Raw genomic sequence first — 17880 nt, 5'->3', positions numbered from 1 at the left:
ACCCCCCCCAATCCCCCAGCGGTATTCCATAGGGACTGTTCCCTCCATCCCAGAGAACCTGGTCCACTCCTCCATCACCCCAACACTTCATTCCCCTCCCACAGCACCTTCCCATGCAATCGCAGAGGGCGCAATACCTGCACCTTTACCTCCTCCCTCCTCACCATCCAAGGGCCCAAACACTCCTTTCAAGTGAAGCAGCACTTCACTTGCACCTCCTTGAATTTGGCCTACTGCATTCCAATGCTCCCAATACGGTCCCCTCTACATTGGAGAGACCAAGTGCAGACTGGGTGACCGCTTTGCGGTACACCTTTGGTATGTCTGCAAGCATGACCAAGACCTTCCTGTTGCTTGCCATTTCAACACACCATCCTGCTGTCATGCCCACATGTCCATCCTTGGCCAGCTGCAATGTTCCAGTGAAGCCCAACACAAACTGGAGGCACAGCACCTCATCTTCCGATTAGGCACTTTACAGCCTGCTGGACTCAAAACTGAGTTCAACAGCTTCAGATCATGAACTCTCTCCTCCATTCTCATACCTTTTTATCCCCTTTTTACAATATTCATTGTTATTTTTAAATTTTTATTTTTATCTACTTTTTTTTATTTTTCATTTTTATTCATTATTTTATCCTATTTTTTATCTTTTTTCCCACCACTTTCCCCGCCCCCCACCATACCCCCACTAGGGCCATCTGTCACTTGTTCATTTTATTCTTTCCAGAGTGCTTACCTTGTCCTGCTATTATCACATTCTGCTTTCGTATCTTAATGCCACCATCAGCACCTCCTTTAACCAGTACCACTACCATTAACACCCCTTTGTCCTTTTGTTCATGACATCTTTGTCATTCTCTCCTTTGTCCCCACCTATCACTGGCCTTCTATCCAGCTTCACTTGCTCCACTCCCTTTAAAGAGTATAAACTTCATCACATTTTTACTTCTCTTTAGCTTTGAAGCAGAGTCATACGGACTCGAAATGTTAACTCTGTTTTCTCTCCACAGATGCTGTTAGACCTGCTGAGTTTTGTTCAGCATTTTCTGTTTTTGTTTCAGATTTGCAGCATCTGCAGTATTTTGTTTTTATCTAAAGGGTAATAATCGTTAGATGTTTTTGCGAATTGAATATGGTTTCCAGCGGCGTTCCACAAGGTTCAGTGTTAGAGCTCTTGCTGTTTGTTGTATATATTAATGGTTTAGACTTAAATGTGGGAGGCATGATTGAGAAATTTGCAGAAGACACAAAAATTAGCTATGTAATTGATAGTGAAGAGGATAACTGTTGACTCCAGAATTATATCCAATGGTTTGGTCAAGTGGGGGGGAGAAGTGGCAAATGGAATTCAATCCGGAAAAGTGTGAGGTAATGCATTTGGGGAGGGCAAACAAAGCAAGGGAATACTCAATAAACGGTAAGTTATTGAGAGGGTTGAGGAATTGAGAGAGCTAGGAATGCATGACCACAGGTTCTTGAGGATGGCAGGACAGGTGGACAAGGTGGTCAAGAAAGCATATGGAATGTTTTTCTTTATTGGGCGAGGTATTGAATACAAAAGCAGGATGTAATGATGGAATTGTATAAAATGCTGGTTAGGTCATAGCTGGAATTTTATGTACAGTTCTGGTCACCACATTACAGGAAAGACATAATTACTCTGGAGAGAGTGTAGAGGAGATTTACAAGAATGTTTGCAGGGCTTGAAAATTGCAGCTGTGAGGGGAGATTGGATAGACTAGGGCTGTTTCCCTTAGAACAGGGGAGGCTAAGGGGTGACCTAATTGAGGTGTACAAAATCATGAGGGGCTTAGATAGGGTAGACAGGAAAGACTTGTTTCCCTTAGCTGAGGGGTCCATTACTGGGGGGACAGATTTAAGATGATTGGTAGAAGGATTAGAGGGGCCATGACGAAAAACATTTTCACCCAGGGCATCTGGAATTCACTGCCTGAGTTGGTGGTTGAGGGTGAAATGCTCAACTGATTTAAAAAGTAACTGGATCTGCACCTGAAGTGTTGTAACCTGCAAGGCTACAGACCGGGTGTTGGGAGGTGGGATCAAAATGAGCGACTAGTTTCTTTTTTCTTTTAGCTGGCGCAGACACAATGGGCTGAATGGCCTCTTTCTGCACTAACTTTTCTATGGTTTCTAATATATCCAGTACTGTGTCATAGCCATACTCATCATTGTTTTCTTGTCTGTACAATTTTTAATCTCCTGCTTTACTCTTTTTATGATGTCTTTCTTGCCTCGGATTCCCGAAGTTCCTTAGTCATTCGCTTGGCACCTTTGAAACTTTTGATTTCCTTTTGCTTCTGTTGACCCTGCTCACTTCTTGTACAATCATAAGAGGGAAACATACATGAGTTTCTCTTTTTGTCTACTGCAATTGTCTTTGTAAATAAAGACTGCTTTCTTCTTTTCTCAATTTCTCATTTTAAAAAAAGGTTGTGGAAACACTACTGGGAGGTGGGGCTTTTTAATGCTGTAATATCAGTTTACAACTAAATCAAAGACAAAGTTTTAGATCGGGGATAAGCTGAGATCACTTTAGCTGTTTTGTCAAGGAAGTGTGTCAAGTTGTAATCTAATTAAGGATCACAAAAGTCAACCAGTTAAATATTTTATCTGTAGGCCTTTTGAAATCCTCAGCACAGGTAGGATGAAAATTTATTATTTTTAAAAAAAAAAAGGTATATTTGTTTTTTTCCCTTTGTGATTTTTTTGATAATTGTGTAATAATTTTCATGCTCCCCAATCTTAATTTCAGGGATATCTCATTTTTATGTGATGCTGTATATTCCAAATGCTCTGAGCAGTCCGTACCTCCTGTATCAACAACCATGGACAAGAGTGCTGTTCGGGCTCAACTTGTAAAGCAACCTGTCGTAGTAAGTTATAGATTTTGAAAAACTGGATGGTTTGGTGGCAAAGTTCATTTATGCTTTACTTCCGGTCAACAGTATTTAAATATCTTGGGCACAATGTGGCACTGATGTGACTTTAGTTCAATTTTGGATTTCTCAAATAAAATTTCCTGATATGAGAAACAAAATTTATTTTTGAGACCTTTACTTGTAATACATGTTACTACATAAAAGAGGGGCTATCATCATCAGGACTCAATTAAAAGAAGGAATCCTCCTACTCTGAGCTCTTTGAAAGACACCTATAAAAAGGTTACTGGAGTGTTGATACCATCCTGGGAATGAGTTTTGTGAAGATAAAACTCATTTTCAAGCATCACTACTGCATTATTGTACTTCAGCATTTTCTTCTCAAGCAACTTCACTTTAAAACAGTCAATCTCCTACCAATATTTACCAAGAAACGTAAGTCTCACCTGATTGAGCAAGGTTCTATTCAGAAGCCATGAAACAAATGCAGCATCCGATACACCAGCTGAACACAGCACGTGCCTAAACAATCATCAAGTATATTCCTGGAATGCTGAAGCTGTTTTTTGGGTACCTATGTAGATCTCAGGGATCCAGGAATAAGAACCATTGTATTGTGCTGTATGTTTCAGCAGGTTAAGAAGATTAAGAACTGATTCATGTACAAATTATGTTCCAATTTGAAGTTGTTTCAGATTTTTGTTGTTTTGTCTGTGTCTAATGTCTAAGGGAGGGCCAAAAGCATTCAATTCAAATACAAATCTCTTGGGGATTTGTTCAGCTAAGTATTTGGTTAGCAGCTTCACTTCACATCTCTTTCAGACCTTACGCAGTTGGTGGAACTCATTATAAGTAAAGCTGATGAATTAATGTGTCTCAGTGGCAGAAATTTGCAAATCTTGCTATGATACCATTCGGTTGAGATATCCTGTGATGTCTCTAAACACACAACTGAGCAATCAATGCTTTCAGCTCATAGTGCCGACACTGAGAACTATTGTGCTGAACTTTAGGGCAGAATTTTGAGTTCGGTGGGTGGGCGTGGCCGGCGGGTCCAGGGGTGGCTGGGAAACAGGCCCCAGACTGCGATTTCACACTGGCGGGCCAATTAAGGCCCGTCCATCATGAAACGCAGCTCCTCACTGGAAGGGTGCCAGTGAAGAAGACATCTTCGGTGTTGTGAACAGGGATGGAAGGAGGAGGCCATGCCACCTTACAAAAAGAGCTTGAAAGGAGGTGGCGACACTGGTCAGCAGCCATGAAGTTGTGTGGTCCAGTGTCACAACAGGTTTAACGCTCGGCTGCGCTCAGGAAGGGTGAGTACCATGTTGGCATGGATCCGTGTGTTGCGGTGTTAAGGCCTGGCTGTCCCCCCCACCCCCGGTAGAGCTCAAGGGTGTTAGTCTGCGTGCCAACCATCAATGACGCTGGAGCTGGCCAAAGGGGTGATCCCTGGCTGCTTGGACTAAGTGCCTTGCAGCTCGAGGGCCACGACTCCGATGTGCCCTGCAAGGTGCTCCTCAGGTGGGGTTGGAAAGGCTGTAATGGTGCTGCAGGTAGAGAGTGGACTAATTAATACTCCTCTGTCCTTTCAGGAGAATACGGCCCATAACAATATTGAAAGGTCACAGACCAGCTGAGGCCACCAAAACCTCCTAATCCTAACCAGGTATGAGCAGGATGCCTTGGAGCTGGAGAGGATGAGGTGCGTAGAGGTGAAAGTTTTGGATGGTGCAAACATTCTTGTGCAGACTCATCATTGATAAGAGCCTCAAAAATGGATACTCCATTGATCATTGAAAGACGAAGGCACCATGATGCAGTTCTCCATGGTCTCCCCAGGGTGCTTGGCATGCACAGTGACAGTGTGATGACTTAAACTAATGACATGTTGTTCTCCCTTTGATTTGCCACCATGCACTCAAGCACAGGACCCCGAAGAGCCACCCCAGATGCCAGAGGACCGCCAGGCTCTAGATACACCTGCGTCACACTTGCTCTCTGAACCAGGCACCAGCTCAGATACCAGCACCTAGGCGGGCATTAGATCAGCGGCTAGAATGTCGGTGCACAGCAGTGAGGGCACTTCGCACTCGCTTGAGGTGCCGGCGGAGGCAGAGAGTGCCCAGGGTGTCAGCAATTGAAGGGCAACTGGAGACCAGAACAATGTCAAGTTGAAGGCAATGATGAGCCTCTGCAGTCATCCATTAGGCGGCAGATGCTGGATGTGCAGCGAGATGTGTGGGAGGATCTGGCGGAGATCCATGAGGTTATGGGTGCCATGGCCTCCGTTATGGAGGACTCCATGCGGAGCATCAGTACTGCGTTCACCCTCATGGCCGAGTGCACTGCCTCCTCCATTGAGAGAGTGCTGACTCTCATGGAGGAGCAGTTCCAGGAACAGAATCAGGGGTTCGTGGGAGTTGCGCTCGGACCTGCAAGCCCTCACACAGGTACAAACCTCAGGTGGCCAGTGTCAGTGTGGGAAATGGGTGAGGCACCCAGTATCCCAGCTAGGTGCCCGTCCATCAATGGCGAGTAGGGAGGTCCAGAGCGACCTCATGTTGACACATGAGCTGCCTGTCATCTCTGAGGGCTCCTCTCAGGGCACTCTGGATGACAGCAGCAGCTACTCTGTCCCTCTGCTAGTGACGGTGGCATCTGATGAAGCTGCGGCAACTGGGGAGATGCTAGCCATGGCACTGGCCGCTCCCTCTCGGGCGAGGCCAGCACAGGCTCCACTGGCCAGAGGACAACTGCCAAGGTCATCAAGGCCAGCAGGATGACAGAGTCAGCAGGCTGCCTCCAATGCTGCTACCAGTGAGGGGGGAGCACCAAGACATAGCACTCGCAAACATAAGTTTAAGAGGGACTGGTCACGGGTGATCTACTGTTGTGCGATGTTTTAGTTATGTGTATTGGTCTGGGGTTGAAGATGAGAAAAGGTTCTGTTAATTTGTTTGGACTGTCAAAATGAGGTCAATTTCCTTTTGTCGTAATGGCCTGAGTATGATTCACCTTTTTTATTTGATGTGGTGTAGGGTACCCCAGAACGTAATGCTAGACATAAGTGGTTTTAAATTTTATTGCACAGGCAGAGTGGACTTTGGGGTCAAAGGAAAGGGTCATTTCAGACATCTGGGATGGAGGCGGCAGCCCTGGCATGGGGTGGTAGCACTTATTTGGGAGCCTAGCTGAAGGAACATTGGATCAACACGTCCCTAGTTTCCCTTCCTCCCAGGTAGTTAGAGGTCTGCCTCCATGCCCTCAGCATTCTCTTCACCATGCTCCTCTATGGACTCACTACTGGATTCATCATCTGTTGCCTGTGGAGCTGCATCAAGGTCCTCTTCCTCCAGTGGGTCCCCCTTTGCCAGTGCCAGATTGTGGAGAGTGCTGTATGCGACCACGATCATTGGGGGGCATTGTAATGCTCCACCTGAAAGGTCCAGGAATCGGCAGTGAATCTTCAGAAGACCTATGGTTCTCTCTATCACCGCCCTTGTGGAGGCATGGCTCCTGTTATACTGCTGCTCTGCCTCTGTTCTTGGGTGGTGGACAGGCGTCATAAGCCACCTTGTCACCCAGCAGCCATCTATCCAGTCGGGCTGGAACACTGAAGAGCCTCAGCATCTGGGACTGTCTTAGGATGTACATGCCATGGGAGCTGCCAGGGTACCTTGCACAGACTTGCAGAATATGCATCTTCTGGTTACGCACTATCTGCATGTTCATGGAGTGGAAGCCCTTCCTGTTAATGAAGGCATTTGGCTGACCCGCTGGCGTCTTGATGGCCACGTGTGCAATTGAATGCACCCTGCATGCGGGGCAACCTAGCAATTGCTGCAAAGTCTCTGGCTTGTTCAGCCTGACTGGCCTTGTCCGTACAGAAATGAATGAAAGTCAGTATCTGCCTGAACAGTGCTTCTGTCACCAGCTTTACGCAACTATGGACAGCTGATTGGGAGACTCCACACAGATCCCTCACTGAGCCCTGGAAAGAGCCAGATGCATAGAAGCTGAGGGCCACTGTGACCTTCAGAGCCATTGGCATGGGGTGCCCACCCACACGGAAGTGGTCTCAGTCTCAATCATCTGACAAATGGAGGTCACCCTCTCCCTTGAGAGGCGGAGCCTCCTTCGACATTGCACCTTGGACATATTGAGGTAGTTGCTTCACTGCCTGTAAACCCTGGCAACAGGATAACGGTGTCTTCTGTGGCCCCTAATGCCTTGGACAATCTGCTGGCTCCTTGCCCCTTGTGCCTGCATCTCTCCTCCCAAAGGTCACTCCCCTGCAAGCTGCAACCTGACCTCCTCTCCCTTCTGCCCCTCTCTTCCTCCTCAGAGGAGATCCCTCCAGTGGAGACCACAATCCCCATTACCAGGGTTACAGAAGGCCGCCTGAGACCTGGAAGAGTCCACGTGGTCTGAATCCTCTGGGGTCCTTGAAGCCACCAAGGAGGCTTTGAAAGGAAGCCTGGGAATGCTAAGAATGAAGCCCCAAACAGAGATGAAGCTGCCAAGCACCAGTAAATCACCAGCAGCAAACTATCTACCAAACTACTCACTGCTCACAATGGCAATGCTGCTGACCCTTTTTATCCTGCCCATAGATGAGGTTTTGCAAATTGTTGACTGGCTGCCTGCCCGTTTTGTCTGTGCGATGAGCGTGAAATCATATGGACAATGTAAAATCAGTGTCAGTTGCCTTTTTTAATGGCCTTAACTGGCTCTTAATTAATGGTGGGTGCATCTCTGACTCCTGCTCCTGCTCTCGCCCACCAATCAAAATATCGTGCAAGTGCGCGATGACGTCGGGATGCTCACCCAACGTCATCACACGTTATTTTATGCTCGAGTGGGTCAAGTGTAAGCAGGATTGTGTGGTTTTGGGAATGAATGAGGGGGTTAAAACCAGGGAAATTGACAGCGTGCCAAGAAGCTGACTGCAACGACCTGTCTTCCACATTTAACTGCAATGTGTGAGGCTTACTGCGGGCAACCCCCTCGGGAGAGGAGGATTGTCAATTTTAATATTTTTTGTTGACCCTCTAGTTAGCCTGGCAGTGAAGGATAGAACTGGAGCCTCATCTTTACACACTTATAGGCTTTTATGTACAAACATTACAAACGAGCACCTTCAAACTCAAAACAACACAGTTTTCATTAACAAAAGTTAATGCTTAACACCTGAAAATAATTAAACCCAATTAAAATGAAATTAACATTAATCACTCAATTACAGCGATCTTTACAATTTAACTGTTTTCTGGGCTGCTTCAAATTCACCTGTGAAAGCAAGGGAAGAACATAATGACAACTGAGGGGTTTCAAGACTTGACAGGGAAATTTGCCAATAAGTATTAAAACCTCATAGCTGCTAGCTTGTGCCGAGAGGTTACTTTCACATCTTTGGAGATTACTTTGACATGTTTGGAGGTTACTTGACAATTTTGGGGGTTTGCTCTATAAGATCGGCATGGGGCCACTTAAAATGTTTTACTCTGTAGCTCAGTTAAGGAGCAAGATAACCAGGAGCAGCACCAGCAGGAGGAGGAACAAGAGCAGCAACACCCTTCCAACTGCTAGCTCTGTCTCCACCATCAGCTTTTGCTCACCTTTGATGCGTTAGACAGCAGGTGAATTCCAAAAGTTCAAAACCCCCTGAGAGAAGAGAGTCCTTCCCATCTCCATCGTAAATGGGTGACCCCCTTATCCTGAAACTATTCCCTCTAGTTCTCGATTGAGAGGATCATCTCAGTTTGTAACCTGTTAACTCGCTTAGGATGTTAAACATTTCAGTAAGATGCCTCTCCTTCATGTTCTATACTTTCTTCTCCTGTATGAAAGGAAAGAAGAGATGCATGAATGAGAGTAATGACGTGTTAAACGGTTAGTTGGAGAGCACTTGCTGGGGGTGACTATGAAGAAGAGGAATGACATTCCACAAAGATCATCATGTCAGTGGTGAATGGACAGATTAGGGATGTGAGAGAGTGCACAGACAGAGAGGGATAGGTATACCTGTGAGGTCAGTTGTTGTGAAGAGAGATGTGTTGGAGTAGACATGAGAAGGCAGAGTGAGGGTGTTTGGTTGATACACACATCAGCATGTAGATGAATGTGCTACTGTACTCATCTTTTCTACAGTGCTTAGGCCATTAAACTGCTTTTGGCATTGAATCCATGAGGTGGCGCCATAGTCCTGCTGCTGACCTCCTTCCTTTACCTCCGGCCATACCTTCTTTGTTTCACTGGTGGGGTTCTTACTCCCGTCAGTAGGAACAGTATCCCCCTATGGGCCTGTTCAGCTCCCAGTATCACATCCAGGGAGGAGAAGCCTTTGAACGTGTGCATTCTATAGTCTGTCAATTAATTCTGTTATGTTCCCAACTTCAAAACCCAGCAAATTTCATGTTTGGAGTGTCCCTTTTAAATACTGGAGTTGAAATCGACTCATGTAGATTGTTATCATTCTTGTTCAAAATAATTGCTAAGGAAGTTCAGAAATACTCTAGTAATGTAGTGGTTGGGTTAAAAGGCCACTGACAAACATGTTGCACTTCTGGATTTCCTGCGTGCTATCAGACAATCCTGCTAGTAGTGCTTCAGGAACTTAAAATCTAGACTATTATTTCTCTCAACAGAAGCAGTTTGAAATTCCTGAGAGCCTGATACCAGATGACTACCATATTGTGAAGAATTGGGGAGTCTTAGGATTGGAATACTATGAAGAGTGAGTAACCCTCTAATATAGTAGATATTTGCCACGATGTGCTCCTTTAGCTTAGAAGTGAATATCTTTTTTATCATGTGTTACGCAACATGATAGATGAGAGATCCTAGATCACTAGTTTTGGTTGACTATGAATATGTTGGTTGCTTGGAAATCTGTGAGAGCATTTCTGAATGACCCTTTCTCTTATTTTCCCATCCTGCTTTTCTTAGAAAGTATCTGACTTCTTCTTAACACCTTTTCACAATGACATGCGTGAAATTGGTGTTCCTTGTGGCGTATCATTAGGTACCTATGTACCAGCATCATATCATGGTACAGCACATTGCAACTGCAGTTTACTGTGTCACTATGGCCACATAAACTAAAAAGTGAACAGTAGTTTGTGGGGAGTGTGATTTCAATACAGGCTATAGCATTGTAGTCATGATTCTCTAACCTGCCTTCCTTGTGAGTGCATCTCCCTTCAAGGTCGAACACTAGCTCACATATACACCCATTAAGCCATAACGTTACCTCCAAATAATCTGCCAGAGTACCTAATAACCTGTGCTTGATTTTTCTTCTAGTAAATACACAACCCTGCTGCAGGACCATGAGAAGAAATTGAGGGTATTTCCATCCATGTGAGTAGTTGCATTCAATGACTCTTTGGGAGGGGTATATTATGGAGCCAGCAAGAGCAGGAAATAAGGTGTGTGGGGTGACTGAATTAGACCGGATGTGAAATTTCAACTTCCTGATGGCTGGATGAGATGCCAAGATTAAGCCACCGTGTGTTTGTAACATGTCGGACCTCACGCCATCCTGTAGTGGTTTATACTTGTAGTATATTTGCATGCCATAAATACTCGTTAGCATTTTAAAAAGATTGCGTCCCACTTTCAAAGTGAAGTCAGCTGCCTATAAGAATCTCATGGCACCCGGTTCATGTTTGTTTAAAGGTGGTGTGTGCCAATTATGAGTGTTGTATCTGAGGTCAGCAGTTTTCCAATGAACTCTGTGGCACAAGGGAGGGGAGCAGGAGAATGGCAGCTTGCATAGAGGCTCAGGACTGGAAAGGGCGAGTCAGGGCTGAGGAAGGGTGGCGAAAGAGTTTGAAAATTTGGGGTTCCGGTGATGTCATTGGCTGTCCCTTGATTTAAGGATGACATCCACTCAAGGTCATGAGTTTCTGCCATGGGCTTTCATGTAACTGAATGGACTGATTCTTGATCCACGGATCTTTGGACATATTGGGGAGTACATTCCACAAGTGTGATTTGGAGTGCAGGATTTGCTTCCTTTCCTTCTCTGCTACCACTCTGTCTCATCGTTAAGTTGTTTGGACTCAAAGCATGTTGTAGCTTGATGGACAAATTGGCACCATTTTGAATGATTGGTAACAAGCTCCTCCCAATCATTCATGTCAATGCTGCTGCGGTTCATGGAGAGCTTCAGAGTGTCTTTGCAGCATTTTCTAAATCCTCCCCTGGAACACTGGCCACTTGAAAGTTGAGAAAAAGGACCTTGCAGTAGGTGGAGGTGGTGGGAAAAGACGCTATTTGGCCATCCAGTTAGTATCCAGTCCATATTAATTGATTTTGCAGCAGTTTTGCTCAAATGCTTGTGCAGCTGCCTTCAAAAAGGACACTAGCATTTGTGTGACAGTCCTTCCGTTGAATCCAGAGGATGCCGTGAGGCATTGCTGATAGAATTTGTCTATAGTGTTCTTAAGTGTCACTGATACACAATCCAGGTCTCACAGCAGTAAGGAGTGTGGTGAAGACAACTACTCTGTACTCTAGGACTTCTGTATACTTGCGGAGGTCTTTGTTGTCAAACACTCACTGTTGTAGCTTGTAGAAGGTTTGAGCTGGTGCAGTTGATCTGGTGTTGGATCTCCTCATCAATGTGGCCTTTTGAGAGAGGTGTCTGCCAAGGCATGACATATTCCAGAGTCTCTCCCTCAACATATATGGGAGGTGAAACATTAAGATGAGTTTTGTTTTTGGCAAAGTTCAAGGAGAGGCCAAGTCTATTGTATGCAAAATTGAAGAGATCGAGAGTGCAGATCTGGTACAGAATGGACAACAGCTCTGCAGTCATCTGCAAACTGTAGATCATGTCTGTGGTGGTCAGCATAGGTTTGGGACGGAGGCAACTGAGGTTAAAGAGTTTTGCATCTACGTGGTATTTAATACTCACACAGGAAGGCAATTGATCTTTGATGAGATGAATAGCCACTGGCATGGTAGATTTTAAATAGTATGGGGGCTATCACACAGCCTTGCTTGAAACCAGCGCAGATTTTGAAAACCTCTGTTTAAGATCTCTCACTCAAGACAGTTGCAATCATATCATCATGAAGCAGCTGCAGGATTGTGATGAAGTTTCTTGAGCATCCAGATCTCTGGAGCAGAATCCACAGGGCCTTGCAACTTACTGAGTCAAATGCTTCTGTCAGGTTGATGAATGCAATGAAGAGTTCCTGGTGTTGTTCTTGATATTTTTCTTGTATTTGTCAGGTCCTTCTGGAAGGTCTAAAGCCACACTGTATCTGGGTGGATTTCCTTAGTCACAGGAAGTAGGTGATTCATGAGAATATATGTCAGCATTTGTCCTGCTCTGGATAAAAGGAAAATACCTCGACAGTTTCCATAGCATGGTTCATCTCCCTTCTTGAACGTATTTACAAACATTGCATTCCTGAAGTCAGGAGGTGGGGGATGGGGTTCGTTCTTTTTCCTCCCAAATCTTAGAATGAGCGCATGGAGTCCTGATGTGAGCGTAAGCCCACCAGCTTTGAAGACCTCGGCTGGAATACCATCCATGTTTTTTTGTCCATTTGATTGCTTTTTGCAGCTCTCCAATCGATGGTGGTTCATCCATGGATTTTACCACAGGGTACTGGGGGATAGCCTGGAGAGTATCAGCTGCCATTATGGATTCACAGTTAAGTTGTTGAAATGTTCTTTCCAACATTGATGGATGGCATTGTCATCCTTAAGAAGAGAAACACCGTTCTGTGAGTGAAGGAGATTTTGTCCATTTGACCTTGTCTATATATTGCCCAGGTGGCTTCAAAAGGCTTTGCATGTGATGGTCAGCATATTGTTGGATCTCTTGGATTTTCTCTTCCCATCTCATGTCCTTTATCTTCTGGATTTGTTTTTGGGCGTCAGCCTTAAGCTGTTGGAACGCTGCCTTCTTGACTTAGGACCTCAGGTTGGAAGGTTGGGATTTGGGTGTATGAAGGAGTGGAAGAGGGATGCACAGGATGACAAAGGGTTTTGGTGCATGGGAGAGTGAAGTGGTAAGGGCCCTGGTTTCCTGGATGTGGCGGGGAAGGTGGTTGGATCTGTCAGTCAAGGCAAGGAAATGAGTGGTCTAGGGGGTGGTGTCAGTTCTGTCCAAATGAGGTTCCATCTCAAAGTTTTGGCTGGCAGAGTCTTCACAGGGCTTTGGGGACCCTTGCAACTTTTCAATTATCCCCACTGAGAGTCATCTCAGACAACCTTCTTTACAATGCACAAAAGGGAAGCCCAGCTGAGCCTGCAAATTCAGCCAAGACACACACAGTGGTGAGTACAATACTGGACACTAACATGGACATTCAATAAAGAGTGAACAAAAAAACACAATATTGTTTCATCACAATAAAGGAAATGTCTTTATTTCCCCTGTGACCATCAATGCTTGCCAGCCATTAGGCGTGCCAATACATTTAGATCTCTGACATCAACCCCGAAATTCCTATACCATATTACCCAGTTGTGTGATAGCTAAAACGTCTTTTTGGCTTGATAGCAGGATCCTGATAGTGGAGAATACCACTCATGCTGCTACAGAGCAGTAGCAGCTTGAAATAGTAAGCTTCACCTGTTGCTCAAATTTTTGAGACACCTTACCCCTCCAGGGTTATCTGAGGTAGACTGGGTACTTTTCAGGACCAAAAATGGCGGGTGTCCTCAAACCCATTCATGAGTTTGCCAATATACAGCGAGCAATGATTTGCTCAGGATAGCCATTCTGCCTATCACACAAATGTGTAATGTGGTATATGAATTTCACTGCTGCTGTGATGCCAGGTATGTAGGCTGTACGTCCCAGTCTGGCAGATTGTATCAAACAGCACGTCCCTTGGGTTGTTTGCAATAGGCAAGGTATTGACTGTACCCAACCAATAAAACTCAAAACATAGTGTCCAATATTAGATGTGATTCTGCAACTGGACATCACTTGCTAAACAATCCTCACTGTGCTTAGAATTACACAGACAACCAATTTAAGATTATCAGTTGGGCTTTGTAGTGTAGCTCACTTACGCATGCTAGAACACAGGGCCCTGTCCTTTGCAGACAGAAGGAGCATTTCCATGCATTGACTTTTTCAACTAAACAAAAGTTTGGGGGACAGCCATTCCCTGGTTCATTTTCCATGGCAATGCTTTGTCCAATCAGCAACCTGCCTGCTTTGAATTTAAATAAAAGCTTTGCACTTAACTGTTCCCTGATGCATTCTCCATGGCAATGCCACCCAGTCAGCACTTGCTTCCCATTCAGTATAAAATGTTGTTCTCTTTACAATTGGTATTCTTGCGAATTTGTTCTGATGATCACACTATAAACCGACCTTTTCCCAAACCCCTTAATACCTTTGGTTATCATAAATCTATCAATCTCTGATTTTAAATTAACAATTGACCTGGCATTAACTGTGATTTGTGGAAGAGTGTTCCAAACTTCTGCCACTCTTTGCGTGTAGTGGTGTTTCCTAAATACACTCCTGAAAGACCTGACTCTGAACTGTAAGGCTATGATCCCTAGTCCTAGATCCTCCAACCAGTGGTAATAGTTTCTCTCTATCTACCCTACCATTTCTTCTTCTTAATATCTTCGAAACTTGGATCATATCACCCCTTGACCTTCTAAATTTAACCAATTGAGTCTAGATATCATTCTAGTAAACCTACCCTGAAGTCCCTCCAAGATCAATATATCCTTTCCAAGGTGCGGTGCCAGAACTGCTCACAGTACTCCCAGGTGTGACATAATCAGTGTTTTGTTGAACAATGATATAACCTCTATCTCTTTGTATTCTAACCCTACAGATATAAAGAACAGCATTCCATTTAAATGATCCAGCTGATCATTTAAGACTGAGACAAGGAGAAATTTCTTCACTCAAAGGGTTGTGAATCTTTGGAATGTTCTGCCTCAGGGAGTTGTGGGTTCTCCATCACTGAATATATTTGGGCTGAGATAGATAGATTATTGGTCTCACAGGGCATCAAGAGTTTTGGGGACAGACAGGAAAGTGGAGTTGAAACTGAAGATCAGCTATGACCGTATTAAATAATGGAGTAGGCTTGAGGGGTTGTATGGTCTACTCCTGCTCCTGTTTCTTAAGTTCTTGTAATTAACTCTAACATCTTTATTGTTCTTTATCAAACTTGCCCCAAAATACAGAGGAATGCATCGTATACTCTGTATCTGTGTCGGAAATCTTCGATTGTAGCTCTAGATGGTAACAAATGGGAAACAATTGTATTCACGATCACTGACTCTAATGAGCAAAAAAATGTCACCGCTACTCAAAGAAAGGGAGATTGCAGTTTCCACATAACTATGTAATTTGTACATTGTATCTATATTGCCAGGAAACCCAGTGGCAGAGTTGAGGCCATTCAGCTGTCTCAAGTGATGGATGCAATGCTGGAAAAGGTTGGGTTTAATGAAGATACTGAACAGCAATTCAAAGGAGAAACACAGGTACTGATTTAAAAGCCAGTCCGTTAACTATGACACATTCAACAGAAACATGCAGGGAAAACATCATTACCCTTTTTATAATCTTAAATACCAGGAAAGATTTTGATGCTACTATGGCAGATTTAACTCTTTCATTCCTCTCTCTTGCCCACTCATTCACACATGAATTACTATATTTTTCCCTTTCAGTTTCTACCTCCATAATAATAATTAATCTTTACCAATCTATTGCATTTTTTGGTCTTTACTAATCTCTTATCCTAGGTTAGTTCAGTTCTTAGCTCTCTGATGGATGATTCCAACTTCCCATGCTTTTGATGATGTCTATCCTTACCTCAGGATCTAATTTAAGCTTTGATAGCATGACCTGAAAATGAAAAGTACATCTGCCATGTAGAATCATAGGATGGTTACAGCACAGAAGGAGGCCATTTGGCCCATCATGTCCATGCTGGCTCTCTGCAAGACCAATTTACCTAGTGCCACTTCCCTGCCTTTTCCATGTAGCCCTCCAAATTTTTCTTTTTCAGTTAATGATCCAATTCCCTTTTGAATGCCATGATTGAATCTGCCACCATTACACGTTGAGGCAGCACATTTCAGATCCTAGCCACTTGCTGCATAATTCCTTTTTGCTACCAAATTATCTTGTGCCTTCATAAAATCTCATCTGTCTTCAAAAATGATAGAGCACCTCATCAGAACTTGTTTTAAGCTTAAAAGCATCAAATGAATATATTTTCCAAAAGAAACACACAAGCACACAAGAAACAATCTTATAATGCCTGTTCAACATAATGCAGACTGAATGTAACTTCACGCCAGCTGCTTATTTGAACAATTCCTGTGCGCAGCCCGTGTTGTTCATTGTTTGCATGCATCAACCAGGAGTCCAAATTTGTAACTTGCTAACCAAAGCCTTGCTTAAAGCTAGTCTGCATCTCTTAAAGAGAAGCCGCACAGTGGCTGAAGCGGTGCTGACAGTTGTGGAGGAAGTGAATCTGACCTGGGAAACATTGAAGACTGGCACAACATGGGAGAGAAGGTGCTCCAACATCTTCAGATGCTGCACTGGAGGCTTTGATAGAGGAGCCACCAGCTCAGATACTGGCAGTATGTCTATCTTAGAGGATAGATTAGAGCAAGAAACCTAGTGGCGAGACACCAGGCACAAGTGGCTGCAACTAGGGTAGAGGGCAAGAATAACAGAAATGTCAGCTCTCCAGAGGGCAAGGTTGCACAAGGGTTTCACTGCAGAGGATCTAGATGAACAGTTCAAACAGGGCAGCCTACAGAAGAACACTGATAGGTATGCACAACTAATGCTTGGAGGATTGGAAGCCTGCCAGAAAGCTGGTTTTCAATGTCAAAGAGCATGCAAGAGGCCAATTTTTCAGCATGGAAGTGGTGGCCAACTCTATTCACACATTGTGGACCCAACAATGATTCAACATTGGCCCCTTTTGCAGCTTCCATTGCAGCATAGGCAGTAGCAACCCAATGTTGGAGTGCTGTAGCGGAATCTCAGACTGCTGTAACACAAGGCCAGCTTGCTGGCATGGAAATTCAAGACTGATGCCACGTTCTCTCCACCGCCTTCTCACGGGCAATTAGGAATGGGCAATAAATGCTGCCCTAGACAGTGGCGTCCACATTGCATGAATGAATATTTTTTAAAATGGCTGTGTATTACATTGCAGAGGGGCTTGTAGGCTGTTACAGCAACCCAGCAATCTGTTCTCAAACAGATTTTTAAAAATTCATTCATGGGATGCAGGCATTGCTGGCAAGGCCAGCATTTATTGTCCAATCCTAATTGCCCTTGAGAAGGTGGTGGTGAGCTGCCTTTTTGAACTGCTGCAGGTCATATGATGTAGGTACACCCACAGTGCAGTTAAAGAGGGAGTTCCAGGATTTTGAGACAGAGAGAGGTGATATATTTTCAAATCAGGATGGTGTGTGGCTTGAAGGGGAATTTCCAGGTGGTGGTGTTCCCATGTGCCAGCTGCCTTTGTCCTTCTAGCTGGTAACAGTCATGGGCTTGGAAGGTGCTATCTAAGGAGCCTTGGTGAGTTCCTGCAATGCATTTTGTAGATGGTACACACTGCTGACACTGCATCAGTGATGGAGGGAGTGAATGTTGTGGATGTGGTGCCAATCAAGCGAGCTTCTTTGTCCTGGATGGGGTCAAGTTTCTTGAATGTTGCTGGAGCTGCACTCATCTGGGCAATTGGAGAGTGTTCCACCACACTCCTGACTTTTGCCTAGCTGATGGTGGATAGGCCTTGGGGAGTCAGGGGGTGAGGGGCAGGATTCCTAGCCTCTGATGTTCTTGTAGCCACAGTGTTTATATGGCTGATCCAGTTCAGTTTCAGGTCAATGGTAACCCTCAGGATGTTGATAGTGGAGGATTCAGCGAAGTTAATGCCATTGAATGTCATGGGGTGATGGTTAAGTTCGTTCTTGTTGGAAAGGGCCATTGCCT

At 44.6% G+C, this 17880-nt stretch overlaps 1 protein-coding gene across 3 annotated transcripts in view; it reads left to right on the top strand.

Moving 5' to 3' along the window:
* axdnd1 (axonemal dynein light chain domain containing 1) overlaps positions 1–17880 on the top strand; it is a 227355-nt gene that overhangs the window by 33930 nt on the left and 175545 nt on the right. For 2 of the 3 annotated variants that reach the window (XM_041207768.1, XM_041207767.1), the window contains 4 exons: positions 2777–2897; positions 9554–9642; positions 10212–10268; positions 15284–15395. In XM_041207768.1, coding sequence (XP_041063702.1) covers positions 2777–2897; positions 9554–9642; positions 10212–10268; positions 15284–15395 — 379 coding nt within the window. The remainder of the gene's footprint in view (positions 1–2776; positions 2898–9553; positions 9643–10211; positions 10269–15283; positions 15396–17880) is intronic. The other variant, XM_041207769.1, reaches the window with a different exon arrangement.

Source organism: Carcharodon carcharias, chromosome 16, assembly GCF_017639515.1.
Source record: "Carcharodon carcharias isolate sCarCar2 chromosome 16, sCarCar2.pri, whole genome shotgun sequence".
NCBI lineage: Eukaryota > Metazoa > Chordata > Chondrichthyes > Lamniformes > Lamnidae > Carcharodon > Carcharodon carcharias.
The sequence above is the reverse complement of the archived record's forward strand: the minus strand, read 5'-3'. Positions and strand labels throughout refer to the sequence as shown.